The 19,728-nt window shown below is 36.3% G+C and overlaps 1 protein-coding gene across 3 annotated transcripts in view; it reads right to left on the bottom strand.

Annotated features, from left to right (window-relative positions):
- Positions 1–8,812: 8,812 nt before the first annotated feature.
- Positions 8,813–19,728, bottom strand: part of LOC115413320 (endophilin-A3-like) — an 89,866-nt gene continuing 78,950 nt past the window's right edge. Inside the window, exons 8-11 of one of the 3 annotated variants that reach the window (XM_030126084.1) lie at positions 19,369–19,493; positions 19,201–19,233; positions 14,660–14,725; positions 8,813–10,040 (exon numbers count right to left, since the gene is read on the bottom strand). In XM_030126084.1, coding sequence (XP_029981944.1) covers positions 9,838–10,040; positions 14,660–14,725; positions 19,201–19,233; positions 19,369–19,493 — 427 coding nt within the window. In that variant the 3' untranslated portion in view covers positions 8,813–9,837. The remainder of the gene's footprint in view (positions 10,041–14,659; positions 14,726–19,200; positions 19,234–19,368; positions 19,494–19,728) is intronic. The other 2 variants (XM_030126092.1, XM_030126101.1) reach the window with 2 other exon arrangements.

The raw sequence follows: 19,728 nt of genomic DNA, 5'->3' as shown, positions 1-19,728 counted from the left end.
CCTGAAATTTCTAGTAATTAATAAAAATACAAATAAAAACTTAGTAATAAAAAAAAATATATGGTGGGTTGAGAGAGACAATTCCGAAACATAAAAGACAAGACAAACTGTGAGTCTGAAACTGAAGCTCTGTGGTACTGTTTATCTGTCAAATGTTCATTGTGGTCGGTTTCAGATGCTGCAGCTCTTTCATAATTCATAGTTTGAGTTATTGTTTGTTCAGTATTAATTGTCAGCCTTGTAAATCCAAGTTGGACTGACTGTACATATCCTGACCAAGGAAAATCAAATTCTCACTTTGTGCAGTAATCTACACCTGGCTTTTCTGCCTCTGTCCATAATAATATCATTATATAGACTAAATGTCATCTAAAATTAACATTTATTTGCAATGTAGTATAGCAAACTACTACATGATCAAAAACAAATGAATTCTGTTTTGAATGTCTGGGGTCGCCAGAAATTTGTGATGTTAACATGGGGTCACCAACCAAAAAAGATTGGGAACCACTGGGTTAAATATTTCTAAAACTGCAAAGACTGACCAATACAATCATTTTATGACTAAAAAAAAAAAAAAAAGACCAAAAATGGACTTACGAGGTTTCCGCCCGACAGCAACGGTATGTAGGTTAATGCTCTTGAGCAAGGTACTGATGAAGAACTGGAGTTGGTCCCTGAATGCCATCGATGGCAGCTGTCTGCTAATGCTAAATACTAATATTATGCTAATGCTAATTACTAATGCTAAGTTATTTTGAGTCAGATGCAGACTGAATTTCCCTACAGGTATAAAAAAAGAGAGTTAACCTTAATAGTTTTTTTGAATAACTGTGCAAAAATACCATTATTAACATTCAGTAGTAGTCAGGGATTAAACATGATTTCTACCCCCTTTTTTATGGAGTCTGTTGTGAAACTGTGGAAAACCCTACATTTTGGCAGGAAAGCTGCAAAACAAAGGTGTGAGTTTTCTAATTTTGTTATTTTTTTCACCTAATTTCCACTCCAGCATCTTAAAATGAATGCTGTGAAACTGGACATCATACTGCATTGCACACTTGGAGCGTCAAAAGCACATTAAAAACAGGAATGGGTCCGAAAACAGGAGGCAAAAAGAAAAAAAAAAAAATTAGAAATATACTACGACAGGTCTTTTTCTTTAAAATAAAAGCCTGGTTTTCTCTGTGGTTGAGGTAAATAAAGGCCGTGCCTGCCACTGAAGTCATGATGACAGTTTCTGTATATGAGCTCTGGTCCGACGGCTGTTAAATGAACACGGCACATGACGGAACTTATGTGGCATGACGCAGGGTTCCTACACATCTGTAACTCAAAATTCCATACTTTTTCCAGACCCTAATTTCCAGATGTCTTGGTAAAAAAATTCCAACTAGTCTTTATATTTGGGATTTATGAGTTAGCCGTCAGAGAATTTACATCGACCCATTATGAGTTCTGCCAACGATCATACAATAGCTCGTTCACGAACAGTGTGTGGACATCATCTGTCCGTCAAAGGAGCAGTGAAACTTCATGACATCTGGGCGGGGCTTAAAATGGGTTGGAGGAGGATAAGAGCAGAAGGCGGGACATTCAACTTGTCAATCTGCCCAAATGTTTTCTGGGACATGTAGCCGACTGTATTTGCTCTCACAAACATTTTAGCCGCGTTAGCAAGAGCCTTTAAAAAAAAAAAAAAACCAGATCCATTTCTTAATTTTATGTTTTAGAAAATAGAACAGTGGCAGTCTTGGAAATGTGAATATTTTTCCATACATTTGTTTCCATTTTCCATACTTTTCCAGACCTGGAAATGTGTAAAATCAAATTCCATATTTTTCCATACTTGTGTAGGAACCCTGTATGATGGGACTTTGTGAAAATGATCCTACTGTTCATCACCAGCTAATAAACAACCTGAAATGAGGTTCACAGGGTAAACAGGAAGAGCTACTTCCACAGACTTCACCTAATGTTGGATTTTTTTTTAGATGTCATAACAATATTCCAATCTAAGGTACAACCACTGAGAGAGTAGATTCATTATAGTACAGTACAAAGCACATCTGTGGTTATAGAATATCTACGTATCTAGCATTTGGACTTCACACATACTGTATATCTGATATGGTAGTGATCAGAACCCCCGTGGTGAATAACACAAAGTGCAACACGGAAGAAAAAGAAGAAAGAAAAAAAAACCAAACATTAAAAATGAAAAGGTGCATGTTCATAATGTGGTAGGTAGACTCTAAAGCTTCAGTGCAATACAGACGACATTTAAAAATAAAAAGCACTTCCATGTGGGTTTTAAGGGGACAAAGTGTCCGTTCCCGTCTGAGAGCGTACAATCCTTTCTATCAGGGTGTCGTGTAAACAGAGACAGAGGGACATTCAGAGACGTGTCACAGTCGAACATCAGAAAAGATCCAAAAAATAAAACAGGGCAAAACACTTAAGAGCACAGCAGGCAAACAGGCAAAGTCAGTGTGGAGAACAGAAAGAGCACAGAGTCACATGATCACTAGACGAGTCCAACAGGAGAAGCAAACGTCACATACAGTGGATCCCAGTGGAATGTGAGTGGATTCCAAACACCGGGAAGACTCTGTGGTTAAGTGTGATCACTGTCGAGAGGGCAGCGGCTTTAAGACGACAAACGACATAAAAACACGTGGAAAATAAATTGAAATGTTTGTGTGTAAAGGTAGAGTGTCTCTGAGATCAACCAAACATGATGGGATGTTTCAGTGTGAGTTCAGGCAGGTCACAGATGTCAGACTGAACCATTGCTTATTCAATGGTATTGGGATGAAAATTATCGATCAATTCATTAATCAATAGTTGGTTGACCTTTTCGACTGATTAACCATTAATTGTTAAGTGGTGATTTTCCTGTGAACCTAAATTTCTCTTTCAATAGGGTCCATAATACAACAGCGTATTAGGGCCACATAAGAAAATAAAAACGCTTGTCACTACGAGAATAAAGCCGCAATATTTTGAGAATAAAGTCATATAATGAGAATAAAGTTGTAGTTTTAAAAACTCATAACTTAACGAGAATAAAGTTGTAGTTTTAAAAACTCATAACTTAACGAGAATAAAGTTGTAATATTTTAAGAATAAACTCATTATATAATGACAATAAAGTCACAGCTAAAAAAACCCTCATTATTTAACAAGAATAAAGTCGGACTTTTATGAGATTAAAGTCACAATATTTTGAAAATTCGACGGAGTACTGGTCTTCTCCCGAGATTTTAAGTCCAGTTCAGTCTAAAGACTCAAAAAGGACTGAACTGTTTTAGTTACCACCAAGTGCAGTGTTTTTGCCTTAATCCTTTATTGGGCAAGTGACTATTTTTGGTCATTTCTGAAAACATTAAATACTGGGCCAATCCTGTGCCTCAGTTTGTTAGTTTTTGTAACACCATACAGTGATTCAGAGAAATTTTATACACACTCTGAAACTGTAAATAGTGGATATGAGTGATTTTTGTCAGTTTATGATCTTCTAACAGTTGTTTTATTGCATGTGTTTGTTTTTTTTACAAGTGTTGCTCAGATGTTTTAAGGCCAGAGGAGGTAGATGACGATGTTCAATAACACACTAAGGTTGAAATTTTGAATTTCAGAGTATTTCAATGAGTGCCCTAAAAAGGGTTAATAGTTTGTTTATTTTATGTATTAGAACTGACACCAACTCCTCTCAACAACAGAATTCATCCAGGAATAGACCCGGAAATACTCGACAATCCCACAGTTTAACCCCTACCGGAAACTCAGGTACAGTAAATTACTTACAATGTTATCTTCATTCAGATTCAAACTCAGATACTGAAACTTATGTATAACTACAAAATGCCTGGCAATCTGTTACAACGGAAGTCCAGAGAGTCCCTGACACTGGACAAGTGGGCGTAAGAGGTAAAGAACCGACACAAGGACAGAGGTTTAGAGGAAACAGGCGTTTAACAAAAGGCACCGTCCTTGTTTCAGAGCTGTGTTAATGTGACGTCTGTTACACATGGCACAGAAGTATCATCTGTCATGTGTTACTGCCTGATGCGGTATTTTATGATCTGTTACAAGGTAAGATAAAGGTAAATTAAGAAGAAATGAAGGAATGCAATAAAAAGTCATTTAATATCTCATTGTAATTGTAAAATGAGTAAAACACCAGCAACATGCAGGATTTATCCATTATTAGAGGTTGACCGATATGGGTTTTTCTAAGGCCGATGCCAATGCAGATTTTTAAAAATTTGGTCAGCCGATGGCTAGGGACGGGAATCGAGAACCGGATCCCAGTAGCTCAATTCCTTGGAATCGTTTGCCTGCCTCCTTAACGATTCTGCTTATCGATTCCGCCTTCGTTGTGCATGCACGATGACGTCACGCGTATGCTGCATTGTTTTGGTCAGAACGTAGCCAACATGGTGTTGAGGCAGAAATGGTCTAAAAAGATGACACCAGGTCCACTGTCAAAGCTTCCATGTCTTCAAAAGGTGGAATCACTCCAATCTGTTAAAACATTTGTCCACAGCGTGTGATTCATTTACAGGAATGTCACGTATTTGATACGCTACTTAGTGACGCTTGTGAATGTAGTGGCAGAGTGAACGGTTCCGGTGTGGGCAACAAATGTCGTACCCCCTCAAATACGGAAATGAGGTGCACAACAAAGGGAGATGAGCCAAGCCGAGTCGAACTGGTTCCACGTAGTAGAAATGTGGCAATAGAGGAATTAGTAAAGCGTCTTTAGTTTCACTTTCCCTGCCCCCCCCCCCCCCGAACCGGGCCTGGCGTCATCTGTTATTATTATTTGTACATACTGTATATGTTATATTTTCTGTGCAGATGGAAATATAGAAGATAGTTAATGCAAGCACACCCGTTTGTACTCTTTTATTCCCTCACCCAATGAGAATCGATAAGAGAATCGCATCGATAAGCAATATCAATAATGGAATCGGAATTGTTAAATTCTAAACGATTCCCATCCCTGCCAATGGCTGATATCTATAGCCAATTTTTGAAGCTGATATTTACGGCTGACTTTTTTTATTATTTTTTTTAAAGCACATTGACCGTAAAATACAATTGGCACACTCAGATAATTACAATTTTTATGCAGCAATATAAATGAAATTATTAATACATCTACATATAGTACTCTTTTAACATTTATTGAACTTCAAGTGCTGCCCTTACACGTGCCTGATCAAATATCTTATTACGTCTTTATTACAGATCAAATATCAGCTTTAAAAAAAAAAAAAATTAAGGCAGATATTGAAAAAAATCAATATATTGGCCTGATATATCTACCTTTACCAGTTATGAGTGGATGCACCAATATATTTGTATTATATTAACACTAACCATGTTTTAGCTTTAACAAGTACAATGTATGCATGTTTTTTTCTCTTTATGATTGGCTGGACATTAAAAATTCTGTTGAGTTTATCAGACAATCCTCTGGTTATCAATCAGTGCCTATATTTAAATTGGTCCAATACCAGATTAGTAAAGCGTCTTTAGTTTCACTTTCACTGCACTGCACCCCCCCCAAACCTGGCCTGGCGTCATCTGTTATTATTATTTGTACATACTGTATATGTTATATTTTCTGTGCAGATGGAAATATAGAAGATAGCTAATGCAAGCACACCCGTTTGTACTCTTTTATTCCCTCACCCAATGAGAATCGATAAGAGAATCGCATCGATAAGCAATATCAATAATGGAATCGGAATCGTTAAATTCTAAACGATTCCCATCCCTGCCAATGGCTGATATCTATAGCCAATTTTTGAAGCTGATATTTACGGCTGACTTTTTTTATTATTTTTTTTAAAGCACATTGACCGTAAAATACAATTGGCACACTCAGATAATTACAATTTTTATGCAGCAATATAAATGAAATTATTAATACATCTAAATATAGTACTCTTTTAACATTTATTGAACTTCAAGTGCTGCCCTTACACGTGCCTGATCAAATATCTTATAACGTCTTTATTACAGATCAAATATCAGCTTTAAAAAAAAAAAAAATTAAGGCAGATATTGAAAAAAATCAATATATTGGCCTGATATATCTACCTTTACCTTTATTTGTATTATGTTAACACTAACCATGTTTAAGCTTTAACAAGTACAATGTATGGATGTTTTTTTCTCTTTATGATTGGCTGAACATTAAAAATCCTGTTGAGTTTATCAGAAAATCCTCTGGTTATTGATCAGTGCCTATATTTAAATTGGTCCAATACCAGGAATGTGATGTATTTGACACTTGAGCGTGACGCATGAGCGCCACTGCTTTACAGAGGCTGAGTATCCTCTGATATATTCCATTCTGTATACAAACGCTCTTTCACTTCAATCATGCTGGAGTCTTTTTGTCCCCCCTCATACAAATCTGATCAAAATCAATGACAGAATCGATAAAAATCAGACCAAGAGGAGGAATCAATAACAGCATCGTATCATCAGTACCCATCCCATGTGCAGCCTGCCTGAACCACCGGAAGCTCCGTATGTTTGTCTCAGAGACGATAACGTTCACATTTTAAAGAATAATCGTGGGCTTTGGTAGTATTGGCCACAGTTTGTATCTCTTAAAATGCTGAAATGTCATGACAATAAAGTTCAGCTGCTTCATCTAAAGTGCTTTATTACGGAGTTAAAATGAAGGGGTAAAACGCCAGCAGCGCAATATATGTGCCCAAACCTGCTGGATGTATCGAAGCCTGTGGGTTGACTGTGCTCGGTCCTGAATGCATTGAACCAACATCAGGGGTCGGGTACGTTGAACATGTCAAACACAACAGATGTAGAAAGTTACCATAGCAACCATGTTAGCAAGCGAACGGCTGCAAACTTATAACAGACCACGAGCAACATTTGCATTTAATTCATCTATTAATTACTAAACTATTATGTACTACTGTATGTGCCTGTGCTAAAGCAGCTTTTGGACAAATAAACTGACTTGAACTCATTTGGTTTTTTTTGGCCTTCGAGGAAATGGAAAAACCAATCCTATTTCACTTCCCTTTTGGGTTTTGGCTGGGTTATTGTCTGCAAAATGCTCTGCTACCAGTACATTACATGGTGACAGGCATGTATTGTGTCAGAATTTTTGTGTCAGACCTTTTCCATTTCCATGTTGTTGGAAATACACTGGCACTGACTCAAAACAGTCAGACTTAATATTTGTGGTAGAACAATAGCAATTACTTACTCCAGGTTTGACCATATAACTAGTTGCTCTTAGTTCCTACACTGTCATGACACATAAATGGGTAGACGATATCATTTAACGGAATAAAATGCAGCACTGAAAGTTTAAATTTCAACATATTTTCAGTCATTGTAATTCTATGTATCACTTGAATTATTCTTAAAATGCACAATCTGTTAGATTTATGCATTGTTTATTGTTTAATGTTTGTTTTTGTTTAATGAATTTATTTTTGGTTTTACATCAATCATTGTTCTCAGTACATTAATCGTAATAAACACAAAAACCAAAAAAGGAACAGGCTAGAACCAAAAGCTTATTTTTTTTGCCTATCCTTTTCAACTAATAAACTGCTTACATTAACTTAGATGTGTACAATATCAAGCATTCACATCATAATAATAAAAAATAAAAACAAAAAACAAAAAAAAAAAACTTATCTACCATCTCAATTCAATATTTCTGAATAATTTTAAACTTAAAGTACTACCTCTATCTGTTAGGATAAATAATATGCATCTAAAAAGCACCAGAATATTATATACAGGGTTCCTACAGGTTAAATTTAAGACTTTTTAAGACTACTCAGAACCAAATTTAATGCCCGTTTCACAATTACACTGGCAAAAATTCGTGACTCCTAGAATTTAGGAAAATATATTTATTTACAAAGCACCGAACTGAATGTTCCGTGATTAATTCTCACCAGGGGGCTGCAAAGTTAGCGATAATTGGTTTCTAATTTTGATATAAATTGTCAGGTTGGAATGGGTGGACCTGCGTAGACTAATGTTTCTGTCTTTCTAGTTTGGAGATTTAACAGACACATTTACACACAATACTGGGAACAAGTTTAAAGCAACATAACTCAAGACCTACCATATCAAATGTAGTACCTTTTAAAGACTTTTTAAAGGTATTAAATGAAGATTTGTAAATTTAGGACTTTTAAAAAAAGAGATATTTTGCTTTTTTAAATGGAATTATGCATTTTAAAACATTTCCCTGTGGTCCACATAAACTGTAAATCCTCGCTTCGGTCTGAATTCTTCATTAATTCAACTCCACCGGTCCATCTTCAATCCTATTTCTGAGTAATGACACCAGAAAGGTGGTTTGGAGCGCTGGCCCTTTAAATGCAAATGAGTCATTTCAGGCCCCGCCCCCTCCAGGTTGTTGACTGTGCTGCTCTGTCCCGTTCAACTAACAACCGAACATTTTAGGTAATCGGCTTGAAGTTTGGACATATTTTCAGTTTTTACTACAACCGCTGCTGCTGACAGTTATGTCGTACTCGGAGAAATGTTTGTCGGAAGCCTTGATCTTATATGTGCAAATGTCATGACGTAACTAGTTATAGACGTAACAAATTAAGCCGGAATTAAAACAGGTTGTAGAAATCTACTTGATTTTTGCCGGAATGAGAATAAAGATAGCTTTGCAGCACCTGGAGGGTTCAAATTCAGACTTTTTCAACTATTAGGGTCCAAATACACAAATAAATGAACCAAAGACTAATAAAAGTGGGTTTAGTAAAATATGACCCCTTTAAGACCCTGCAGGAACCCTGTATATATTGTTACTCCTTGTTAGGTCATTTGAAATATTTCCAACAATGCTAAAATTCTATGATATTTGTCATTTTTTCAGTCGCCTGTTGATGACATCACATTATTACTGATGTTATCTGCAGCAGCTCAGTGAAATTGTGTGATAGTACATCACACGATATAAGGTGAATAAATCTTTAATACATTACCTCATCTGTAGGTTTTCATCGCCACTAGTCCAGAAAACAGCAGCTCCCATGATCCCACACATCAAAAACTATGGATTTCATTTCTGGTTTGCGGCATAAATCAAATCCTGCGTATTAATGGTTTTATTATTTTACTCGTTTGACATTTTTATCCCTATCGGTAATCGAGGCATTTCTTTATTGAGGTATTTCTGAGTTAAAACACAGGCTCAGTGAATAAACGAATGACTTAACGACAGAAACAGTGGCCAAACTACCAAACTAAGAAGCAAAAATGGAATTCTCATGATCCTAGACTTCACTTTTAGGCCTCAAAAGGTATCATGAACACTTACGGTTTGTGTTAGGAGAACACAGAACAAAGTAGTTATTCGTCAACTCGTTTTCTCTCGACGGCAGAGAGCTGAAAGGTTCGGAGGAGTTGAAGAGGATGAACGGAGAGCGAACGGGATGGAAAAGTTTGACAAGCGTGTGACGTTTTCACCACGGTCAGACCCAAGGACACGTAGAGTCCGACCAGGCGTCAGGTCCCACTTAATGGCTTGGGTTTCAGTTGGCTTCAGGTTCATAAATATCGACAGAAAAAAGAGACTATGTAATCAGCGACGTTTGATCTTAAGTCAGCGTAGGACACAACTACTACCCATCTGGCCCCATCTAAACTCAGAAGACAGACTTTTTTATTTCTTTTTAACGCAGGGCTGAGCCAACCCACCCCCCTTCCTCCTCCTCCTCCGGACCCGGAGTCGAGGACAGAGGCTGAAGTGTGACGAGGCGAAGAAGAAGTCTCGCCGAGGACTCACTGGAGGCGGCGGTCTCACTGCGGGAGGGGGACGATGACCTTCACGTAGTTGATGGGGAAGAAGCCGGACTCGCCGTTGATCATGCCCTCGTACCAGTTCTCATCTATCTGGTTGGTGAGGATGATGATGTCGCCCTCTTTGAAGCCCAGCTCGCCTTCGTTCTCTGGCTCGAAGTCGTAGAGGGAGCGACAGCAGGGCTGGTCCAGAACCTCCGACTCTGTCACACAATTACCATGTTTATTATTACATTTACAGCTTTTCTCAACTTCTTTTATCAGTTCACTCAAGGGTGTCAAACATGTAAAGATCGGTATCAGCTGACAATCTGGCTTTTTTTTTTTTAAAATCTGGATTCAGAGCTTAGATTTCATGAGATCGGGCTGATACGGGTCCGGTTCGGGGAGGGGGACACATGTTCTGCCCCCTTAAATTAAAGTTTCCAAAGGTAGGAAAAGGGAAATTAGCTTCATAACAGCGGGAGGATTAGAGGAATTAGCAAAGCATCTATAAGTTTCACTTTCACTTTATGGTCCGGTAGTGATGCGCAAGTCGGGTTTTTTTTCAATTATTCAATTAGAATTATTTGACCCGACCCAACCTGCCCCCAACTGACCCAACCCAACCCGCGAGTAACCCACTGATCCGCACATCACTAACATACAGAACGGAACGCACTCCCATATAATACCTGGACGGACCTGTCCATAGTCGTGCTACAGCAGTGGTAAACATACGACCCACGGGCCAAAACCGTCCTGCCAAAGGTTCTAATTTGTCCCACAGTATGAATTTGGAAAGTGCAAAAATAATACTAAAGTTCTTCAGAGTCAAAGGTGTCATAGCTATTTTAGTTCAGGTTCCACATTCAGCCCAATTGGGATCTCAAGTAAAATAATAGTATAATAATCTCTAAATAATGACTCCAAATTTAAATCAAAATTTCATTGTAAAAAGTCTGTATCGGATCGGTATCAGCAAAACTAATCCTAAAAAAAACTCGATTGGAAGCAAAAAAAATCCAGGTCAGGACATCACTAGTCCAGCCCGTCAGATGAATTTGAGAAATTGCAAAAATTACACTGATGATATTAACAATCATTTTAGTTCAGGTTCAACATACAGATCAATTCAGTCTCAAATGGGTCGAACCAGTAAAATATGATCTTAATAACCTATAAATAATGACAACTCCACATTTTTCTGAACTGAAGCTGCAGACAGTTATGATGACATCACCTCCATGACTTTCAACTGTGTAGTCTTTATATTTATGCACCTTCAGTCTGATACGTCAATAATTGTACAACCTTCTTGGTTTGTAAGGGTACCTTGTAAACTAACAAACATCATATGTGTAAAAATGGCTCTAACAGGATCAAAAAATGACTTGTCTGTCTTCACTGACTTTGATCCAGTGTTCTTCCACAATAAGGTCCCATGGGATAGAACCGGAAGGGGCGGGGCTTCAGGGCTCTATTGTCAGAACTTCCTGGTTCACAAAGACCCGACATCCAACACAAAACAATAAATTCAGAAGCTCTCTCTGCTCCTTGTCACTGTATTGGTCAAAATTTTGAAAACTAATAATAATGTATCCAGTATACGTTTGTTGTTGTCAATTTAGTTATTATTATTACTATTAGTACTACTACTTAAATACTTTTATCATTTATTTATACATCATTATATTTATCACTTGACTATTACTATTATCACGTTATTATAATTGTTATTATTTATTATTTCAGCTATTATGAATGCATGTATCAATGCATATGTATGTATATATCATAATAATATAGCCTAATTATTTAGTTATCTTTCATTACTATTATTTATTATTACTACTACTTCCTTATTTAACATTAGTACTTCTAATGTGCAATTGCCTGTTTTTCAATACTGTTTTTTTGCTATTGTTATAACTTTTTTCTTTTCCTTTTTTGTCTTGTAATTCTTCATATTCGTACATTCAGTGTTGTGCAAATCTAATCTAATCTAATCTAATCTAAAAGAGATAATTATCGATATCCAAATTAGACAGCAAAGAGGTGTAAAAATCCCAATTCTGCTTTTATTGCTATACTTATATTAAGATTTTCACGACATTAAAGCCTTAACAACTGCTCTTTAATAAATTATTTTAACAATTCAAAACAGTCAAAAGTAATAACATTTGTTGGTGGTTTCTATGAAGCCAACAATAATTCTTTTTAAACCATAATCATCACTGAAATGTGGCTGGTAAGTAAACAACCCACTAAAACAAACTGTGATTCAGAAATTGTACATCTAATGGTAAAACGAAAGGTGAAAACTGAAGATAACTTAGCTATGGTTAAAAAAAGGCTTAAAAAATCTAATATAGTATACTTCATACTTTTATCAACAGCAGTTTTTGTTACTTTTGAAAATCTTTCCAAATATCATTCTTCTACATCTATCTCTACTCTAATATCCTGTCAAATAAAGGAGTGCAAATGACATCTGTACTTTATATCTACACCATCACCGGCTCAAGAACAGAATTATAAGAAAAAAAAAGAAAAAAAAAACAGGAAGCAGGGGAACATGGCGGGTCCTTGTGGAACAGAAAGCATCGAGGTAATATTTCCTTTTTCAGATTTGCCATCTGGCTACAAACAGTACTGGGTTAGTGCTACCTGCAATCTATCACCATGACAACTAACCCAGCGTGCACTGACGAAGACTTGAAGGTATTGTTAATGGATTTAAAAAAAAAAAAAAAAGAATTATGAATTGACCTTGAGTTGTGTACTAAGTGTTAACACGGAAACATGCCAGGAAAAGCTGTTGGAGAAAAAGCTGGTATTTGACTCAAATAGAAATGACTTATTCGACAGTTATTTAGCAGCAATCAATGATATTTATTAAAGACTTTTACACTGGAAGGATATTTTGTATGATGTGTGTTAATGTGCAATATGTCTCATTAATTCTAAGTGTTTCGATTTGTACATTTATGGTGCCAGTTGTCTGCTTATAGAGTAATTATTAGGTGTTTAATAATTACTGATTATTATACACTATATGGACAAAAGTATTGGGACACGTTGAATTCAGGTGTTTCTTTTCTAACAGGGGTCTGGGATACAAAACAGTAATGACAAACAAATAATAAACTAGCGCGTTGACGTGGTTGTTTTTATGCTGTTGTGTACTCGTGCATGCTGTACCGCATTTGTCCAGCAGTCACCGCCAAAGCGTTCTGACCATAGCAACGTGATTGTTAGGCTTTTGCATTCCAAAATTACTAATATCTCAAAAAATCTTGGTCTTATCAACTTGTTTTCGCTAGACCAGTGGTTGCCAACTTTTTTTGGCTCATGACTCCATTTTAATATCACAAATTTCAGACATTTTTTGCTAAAATGAATTTGTTTTTGCTCATGTAATAGTTTGCTATACTATGTTGCAAAAAAAATGTTAATTTTAGACGACACTTAGGCTATATAATGCACCTTTTTGGTGTCTGCTTCTCAGTTTCTCTTGGAGATATCTTAGCAGGGCCAGGCGGACGAAGAAATCTTTCCATTCTCTGTTCGGTCTGGTTTTCTGACTGCGATTGTGTTGAAGAGTAGTAACGCACGCAGTCACATGATCGGGTCAATCAAGATATGCCCTCTGAGGTATTATATCCTGCATATTATTTGAACTTGATTTTTATTAGGTGTGTGGTGTTTTAATTATAATTAAATACATATTGAATCATTTAAAAAATTATTAGTAATTATTTATTTATTTTTATTTTTATCAATTACTAGAAACTTCAGGTGACCTCAAGGTTGAAAAACACTGTGCTAGTTTGTTCCTTGTCCAAAAATACATAAGTAAGCCAAACTGCGGCAGTCAGCTCTTTCTGGATCTTGTGTGAATCCTGAGACACACATACACACACACACACACACAGAGGCCACTTGGCTTTTATAATATAGATATCATTGCATTTCATTGGTTAGTTTTGTATAAATTGTTATCTTTGCTTCCAAAATGCCTCAGAAATGGTTTTACTTAATTTCTCTCAACTTTGATTTTGTTTTTTAATCTATGACTATGACTTTAAATGTTCTACCTCTAAATTTCTGAATATTTTTCGTGCTCTGACTGTAAATAATAATTTTCTACCACAAATAACCATCTACTTTCTTTACATCTCACTTAGGAAGAAAAATCTCTCATCATACTTTAAAGAAATACGGATGTTTATATCTCAAATCAGCATGAACAGGACATCTTACAGCTGTAGCCACGATGTGTCCCAATATTTTTGTCCATATAGTTTATAAACATCAATGGCAAAGATGACAATTTAAGCAAAACTAACCAACGCAATACAATATGTATCACTATAAAAGTATATTATGACATTTCTTGTCATTGTTTGACCCCTGTTAGAAAAGAAACACCTGAATGCGACATGTCCCAATACTTTTTTTTTTTTGTTTAAAGTGTTTTTATGACACATCCGAGTCAACCAGGAAAGCATAATACAGTCATCTTTTTTTTAATACCCAAACCATGAACATTCTCACCCTGTTGCACCATAAAAATAATAAATAATAATAACAACAACAACAACAACAATAATAATAATAATAATTATAATATATAAATAAAGAATTCACAGACTCATATTGATAAGACTACTCTGGAATAAGTGATCTACCTCTTTTATATGATTCAGAACAGGTTGTGTGTCCCAATACTTTTGTCCATATAGTGTAGCTTAGTGCAGATGAAGTGCGTATTAATGGTTTTCCTGGTGGCTGACGTGCAGGTGTGAGTGCAGAGTGGGTGTGGGTGTGGGAAACTCACGGTGATTATTGCCATTGGTAGTGGGGCTCTCGGGCCATGACAGTGGGACAGAGGTTATGTGATCAGCTGGGTAAGATGGAGACACACATGGAGGTGGTGGTGAGCATGAAACAGAACATAAAACACAAACACACACACACAAACCCAGGACGTCACAGTGAAAAAAACAACCTCAAATACTGCATGGACGCCTTCTACCACTAGAGGGCAATGATACTTTTCTGACAGGCTTCTAGTTCATAGAATGGGTCAAGAATTACACTACAAACAAAAAGTTAAGGATATTTCTTTTTATTTTTTTGTCTTTTTTTTGGTCATTTTTGCCATGTGTAAATAAAACTATGTCTGGTCATTAAAAAAATGTGTTTCAATTCAATTCACACACAAAAAGTAAAAATCACTGTGCAAGAATCCCAACTGAAAAATACAGCCTAAAAATGAAAAATATCTTTAACTTTTTGTTTGTAGTGTAGAATTACTGGGTACTTTTCCCATAATGCAACTTGACAGAAGTTTTTCATTAGAATCCAGAGGATGGATTTCATATAATACAGTGTTGTCGTTTAACTCTTTAACTACCCCACCAAGAAAAACCTGATGAAAAAATTTTTTGTTTGTATTTCTTATACGCTTGGGTGAGTAATAGCATTTTTTTTTTTTTTTTTTTTTCAACAGACCCCGTGGTTTTTTAAATACTGACCTCTACCAAATGGTCGAGATGTCAGCTGATGGTTAAAGTACATAATTTCATACAAATACCTCAATAGTAATAATTCTGATGTCAAGTTATGGAACAATCTAAGTGAGGAACTCAAGCAAAGTCCAAATATTAACCAGTTTAAGAAAATGTACAAAGATATTTTGTTTAGCAGTTATAATTGATACTTCTCATTACTGACTGTTGTCATTTACTCATTGATATGGCAGAGGGATTAGAGGAAGAGAAACCTATGTGAATGTATATGTGTATGTATGTGCATGGGTATGTATATATGTGTACATGATGGTATATATGCATGTGATATGTGTGTGTTTGTGTATATATATATATATATATATATATATACATACATACATATATATATATATGTGTGTGTGTGTGTGTATATGCATGTGTGTACATATTGTTGGTTTAGACAGAGAGAGCTAACAAACTACGCTTCTTCTCAGTCCTTTTCGAATATGATTTTTTCTTTTTCTTTTTTGTGTGTATTATTATATTATTTTATGCTTCCTTGAATTTTCATTTCTATATTATGTTGTGCAAAGAAGTCAGTTAGTAGCAATCAGGAAGCTTGTATCATTTCCATATTCGAAATAAATCTTTTTTTTTTTTTTTAAAGTAGATGAAAATAAATAAAATGCAAATTTATAAAGAATTAAACACCCAAAAATATCCAGGGTATTGGATACATAATTTTTACACTTTGAAACATGACATCTTTAAGTGTTTCACTTCAACACACTTCATCTGTGTGTCTGTGACTAAACACCAAAACCAGTCAGAATATTTTTAGCGATTTTCATCTTTCTGTCATCCTGATTGGAGGGTGGATGATGAAGCATACCACTGACAATCACAGTGACACCTGGAGGACTTTTTTGGTATTACACATTCTGCCCAAGCGGTAGAGCCAGTTCAATTATAGGTTAAGATGAGTTAAGTACTCCACTTATTGAAATATAGTGGCTCAAAATGTGCTATACCATATTGTCAAGCAAGCAGTTAAAGGGTTAAAGAACCAGAGTGTAGGATTTAGTAGCTTCTAGTGGTGAAATTGGAGACTGCTACAAACTAAATATACCTTTCTAATAGAGAAATCTGGACTGTGACAAAAAAGTTAAAATGACGATAAGATTTGGACATTTTTACTTGATTTACTGGCCTATCTCACACAAGAAATACATAAAACACCCACAATGTTCCACACATTGGTTCACAGGTGTCAAACATGCGGCCCGGGGGCCAAAACTGGCCCACCAAAGGTTCCAATCCGGCCCGCAAGATGAATTTGCAAAGTGCAAGTTAGGGCATCAAACTCAAAAATAATATTAAAGCTGCAAGCAGCATTGGGCGGGACCTCGCACCGGGCGATCCGCCTCCCCCGCGATCCGCCACCCGTGACTGTCGACGCCTCAGCTCCACTCACACTTTCCGTCCCCATACCAGTTCCCATCCTTTAGTGTCTGTCCTCCTTACATCTGTACAGAACACCAGTGACCCTCTGCTGAAACCACCATCACCTTTAAAATGAGACTTTTATTTTGGAAACCCTACTGTGTGTATGTGCATTTGTTTTTAATGTGAGAGAAAGAATCAGTTTGAAAAATTAATTGAAATTGTATGAATAAGTGAGTATAAAAGTGATGATTTACCACATTTAAGGCTTTTATTTTGGAAAAACCCTATTGTGTGAGGATGTGTGTCTGTGAGAAAGAGTACTTTTGAATGAAGAAACATTGTACAAACAGTTTAGTGTTTGGTCATAAAAATGAAAAGAAGTTATGTAATAGACATTTTGTATTATTCTTAATTTTGGTTTTATTTTGAAAAAATGTACTCCGTGTACTTTTGAATGTGTGCAAAATTTCCAATATCCACAATACAATGCAGTAAAACCTGTTTTAAAATAAAATAAAAAAAAAAAAAAACTTTTGGACTACCTGGGACTTGAACCAGGGTCCTTCAGCTCCATAGGCAGCTACATGAACCACTGCACTACAGAGAGACATGTGAAAATGTGCACCAGCAAGACTTTTATAGGGATTTTGCCATTTGGAAAAGTGAAACTAAACATAGTCTTCAAAAAATCGCTATAATTCCATAACCGTAGGTCGTATCTGAAAAATTCTTTCACTTTTGGATTCTGCAGACTTGTGGGAATTCAATGAGGTCTAACTTTTATGTCAAAACTCTGAAATGAATAAGCAGTAATTGCAGAAACGTAGAGTAACTTTCAAAGGCAGATTGCCAACTTCCTGTTGGAGTTAGCTCATGAGTGTCAGTGTATGATTTGTCGGGCTCAATCAGACCAAAATTTTGCCATTTGTTTCATGTTTCTGTGACATTCCTACTGGCTGCTAGGGCAGATTTTGTGTGTTTTTTAGTACATAGGTGGCGCTACAGAGTCCATTTTGGCACCCAAGGGGTTAATTTTTGATATTGTATGAAAGTGTTCACCAGCCATGACATACATGGCAAATTTGGTGAGTTTTGGAGCATGTTAAGGGGGTCAAATGGCAGTCTAAAGTGGAAAAAGTAAGAAAATAAAAGAATTGTTATAAATCAACAACCGTACATCCTATCTCAAAAATTTTTGCATGTGAGCATTGTGCTGAGTCCCCTGAACGTGAAGATATGTCACATATCAGGAAAAACTGCAAAGTGAAAAATGAGTTCCAAACATCACAACTTTGCGGGCTTGTAAAAAAAAAACTAAGACAGTTCCGGAAAAAGTGAGAGATCACTTTTTTGAGGAGGTTTCACTCTATCTTTTGATGCTATTTAGAAGTCAATATGACAAACGGTGTCATCGGAGTTAGTTTTAGAAATTTTATTTTGAAAGGCATATTGCGAACTTCCTGTTGGAGTTAGGTCATAAGTGTCAGTGGATGATTTGTAGTGCTTCATCCAACAAGAATTTTGGCACTGGTTTCATGTCTGTACGACATTCCTAGTGGCCACTAGGGCTTTTCCCATTTTTTTCACATAGGTGGCGCTAGAGAGGCCATTTTGGCACCTATGGGGTTAATTTTTACATTTTATCAAATTTTTCGCCAGGCCTGACATGTGTGCCAAATTTGGTGAGTTTTTGAGCATGTTTAGGGGGGCAAATTCCAGTTTAAAGCGTCACGGAAAAATAATAATAATAATAATATAAAAACGAACGAAAAACAATAGGGCCTTGCTTGCAGGCAAGGCCTCTCACTGTGTGAGAGGGCCTTACCTTTCGGCTCGGTCCCTAATAATAACCTATAAATAATGGCAACACCATTTTTCCCTTTGATTTAGTGCAAAAAAACATTAAATTATGCAAATGTTTACATTAACAAACCTTTAACAATAAAATGTGAATAACCTGAATAAATATGAACAACCTGAAATATCTAATGAGAATTAAGTGCAATTTTAACAATATTTTGCCTGTTACTACATGTTTTGTGCCTTTGTAGATCTGCTCTGTAATGCATATGTATGAATGATAAGTCGAAGCACAATATTGATAAAACTGTACTTATATTTCTTAACAAATTGCATTTTTTTCCAGGTTATTCACATCCTTTTTGTTTGGATAGTTTTTAAATGTAAATATTGGCATAACTGAATGTTATTTTATGCACTAAAACAATTTGGAGTTTCATTATTTATTGTCTATCATGCTATTATTTTACTGGTCCTTCAGATTAAATTGGGCTGAATGTGGCCCCTAGAAGAAAATGAGTTTGACACCCCTGCATTAGTTGATTTTCTCTGTATAATACTGGTAGAACACACTGGAAGGTAAATGTTGATACCAAAAACTTTACAAAGGGATACGTACTTTTCCCATTCACTGTGTGGTTGGTCTGGATATCTGTAATAGATAACAAAAAAAAAGGTGGAACTCAAAGAAAATAATGGAGATGGGAGTAACAGACAAACCTAACAGATAAACACAGACAGAAGAGGACACTGATGTGGTCAGCGGCGGTGGTTGGAGGGTTTATACCTGTGGATTTGAGAGAGGAGCTGTAGGAAAGGCCGTTGTGTTGACTGTTGTCCAGCGCCTCGATGCTGCTCCTGATGGACTTTGGTTTGAACTCCCTTTTGGGGCGACCGCTGGCTGTGGATATCCTAAAATCACAAGAAACACAGGAAAAAATGATCACGGTATCATAAAATAGAACCACTATCCCTGTATCTCACCGAAATGTTCTATCAAGTATCAATACCAAGTTGAATTTGTGAGGTTGTCAGGTTCTGTCTCTATGTTCGAGTCCTGTGGTCTGGATGCAGATCAATCTCCCAATAGAAGTGGGTGGTACTTTCACTGGAGGAGAACTCAACTAATTAAATAGAAGTCAATACA

The sequence above is a fragment of the Sphaeramia orbicularis genome, chromosome 3, assembly GCF_902148855.1.
Source record: "Sphaeramia orbicularis chromosome 3, fSphaOr1.1, whole genome shotgun sequence".
Taxonomy (NCBI): domain Eukaryota; kingdom Metazoa; phylum Chordata; class Actinopteri; order Kurtiformes; family Apogonidae; genus Sphaeramia; species Sphaeramia orbicularis.
Note: the sequence above shows the minus strand (reverse complement) of the source record. Positions and strands in the feature narration are given on the sequence as shown.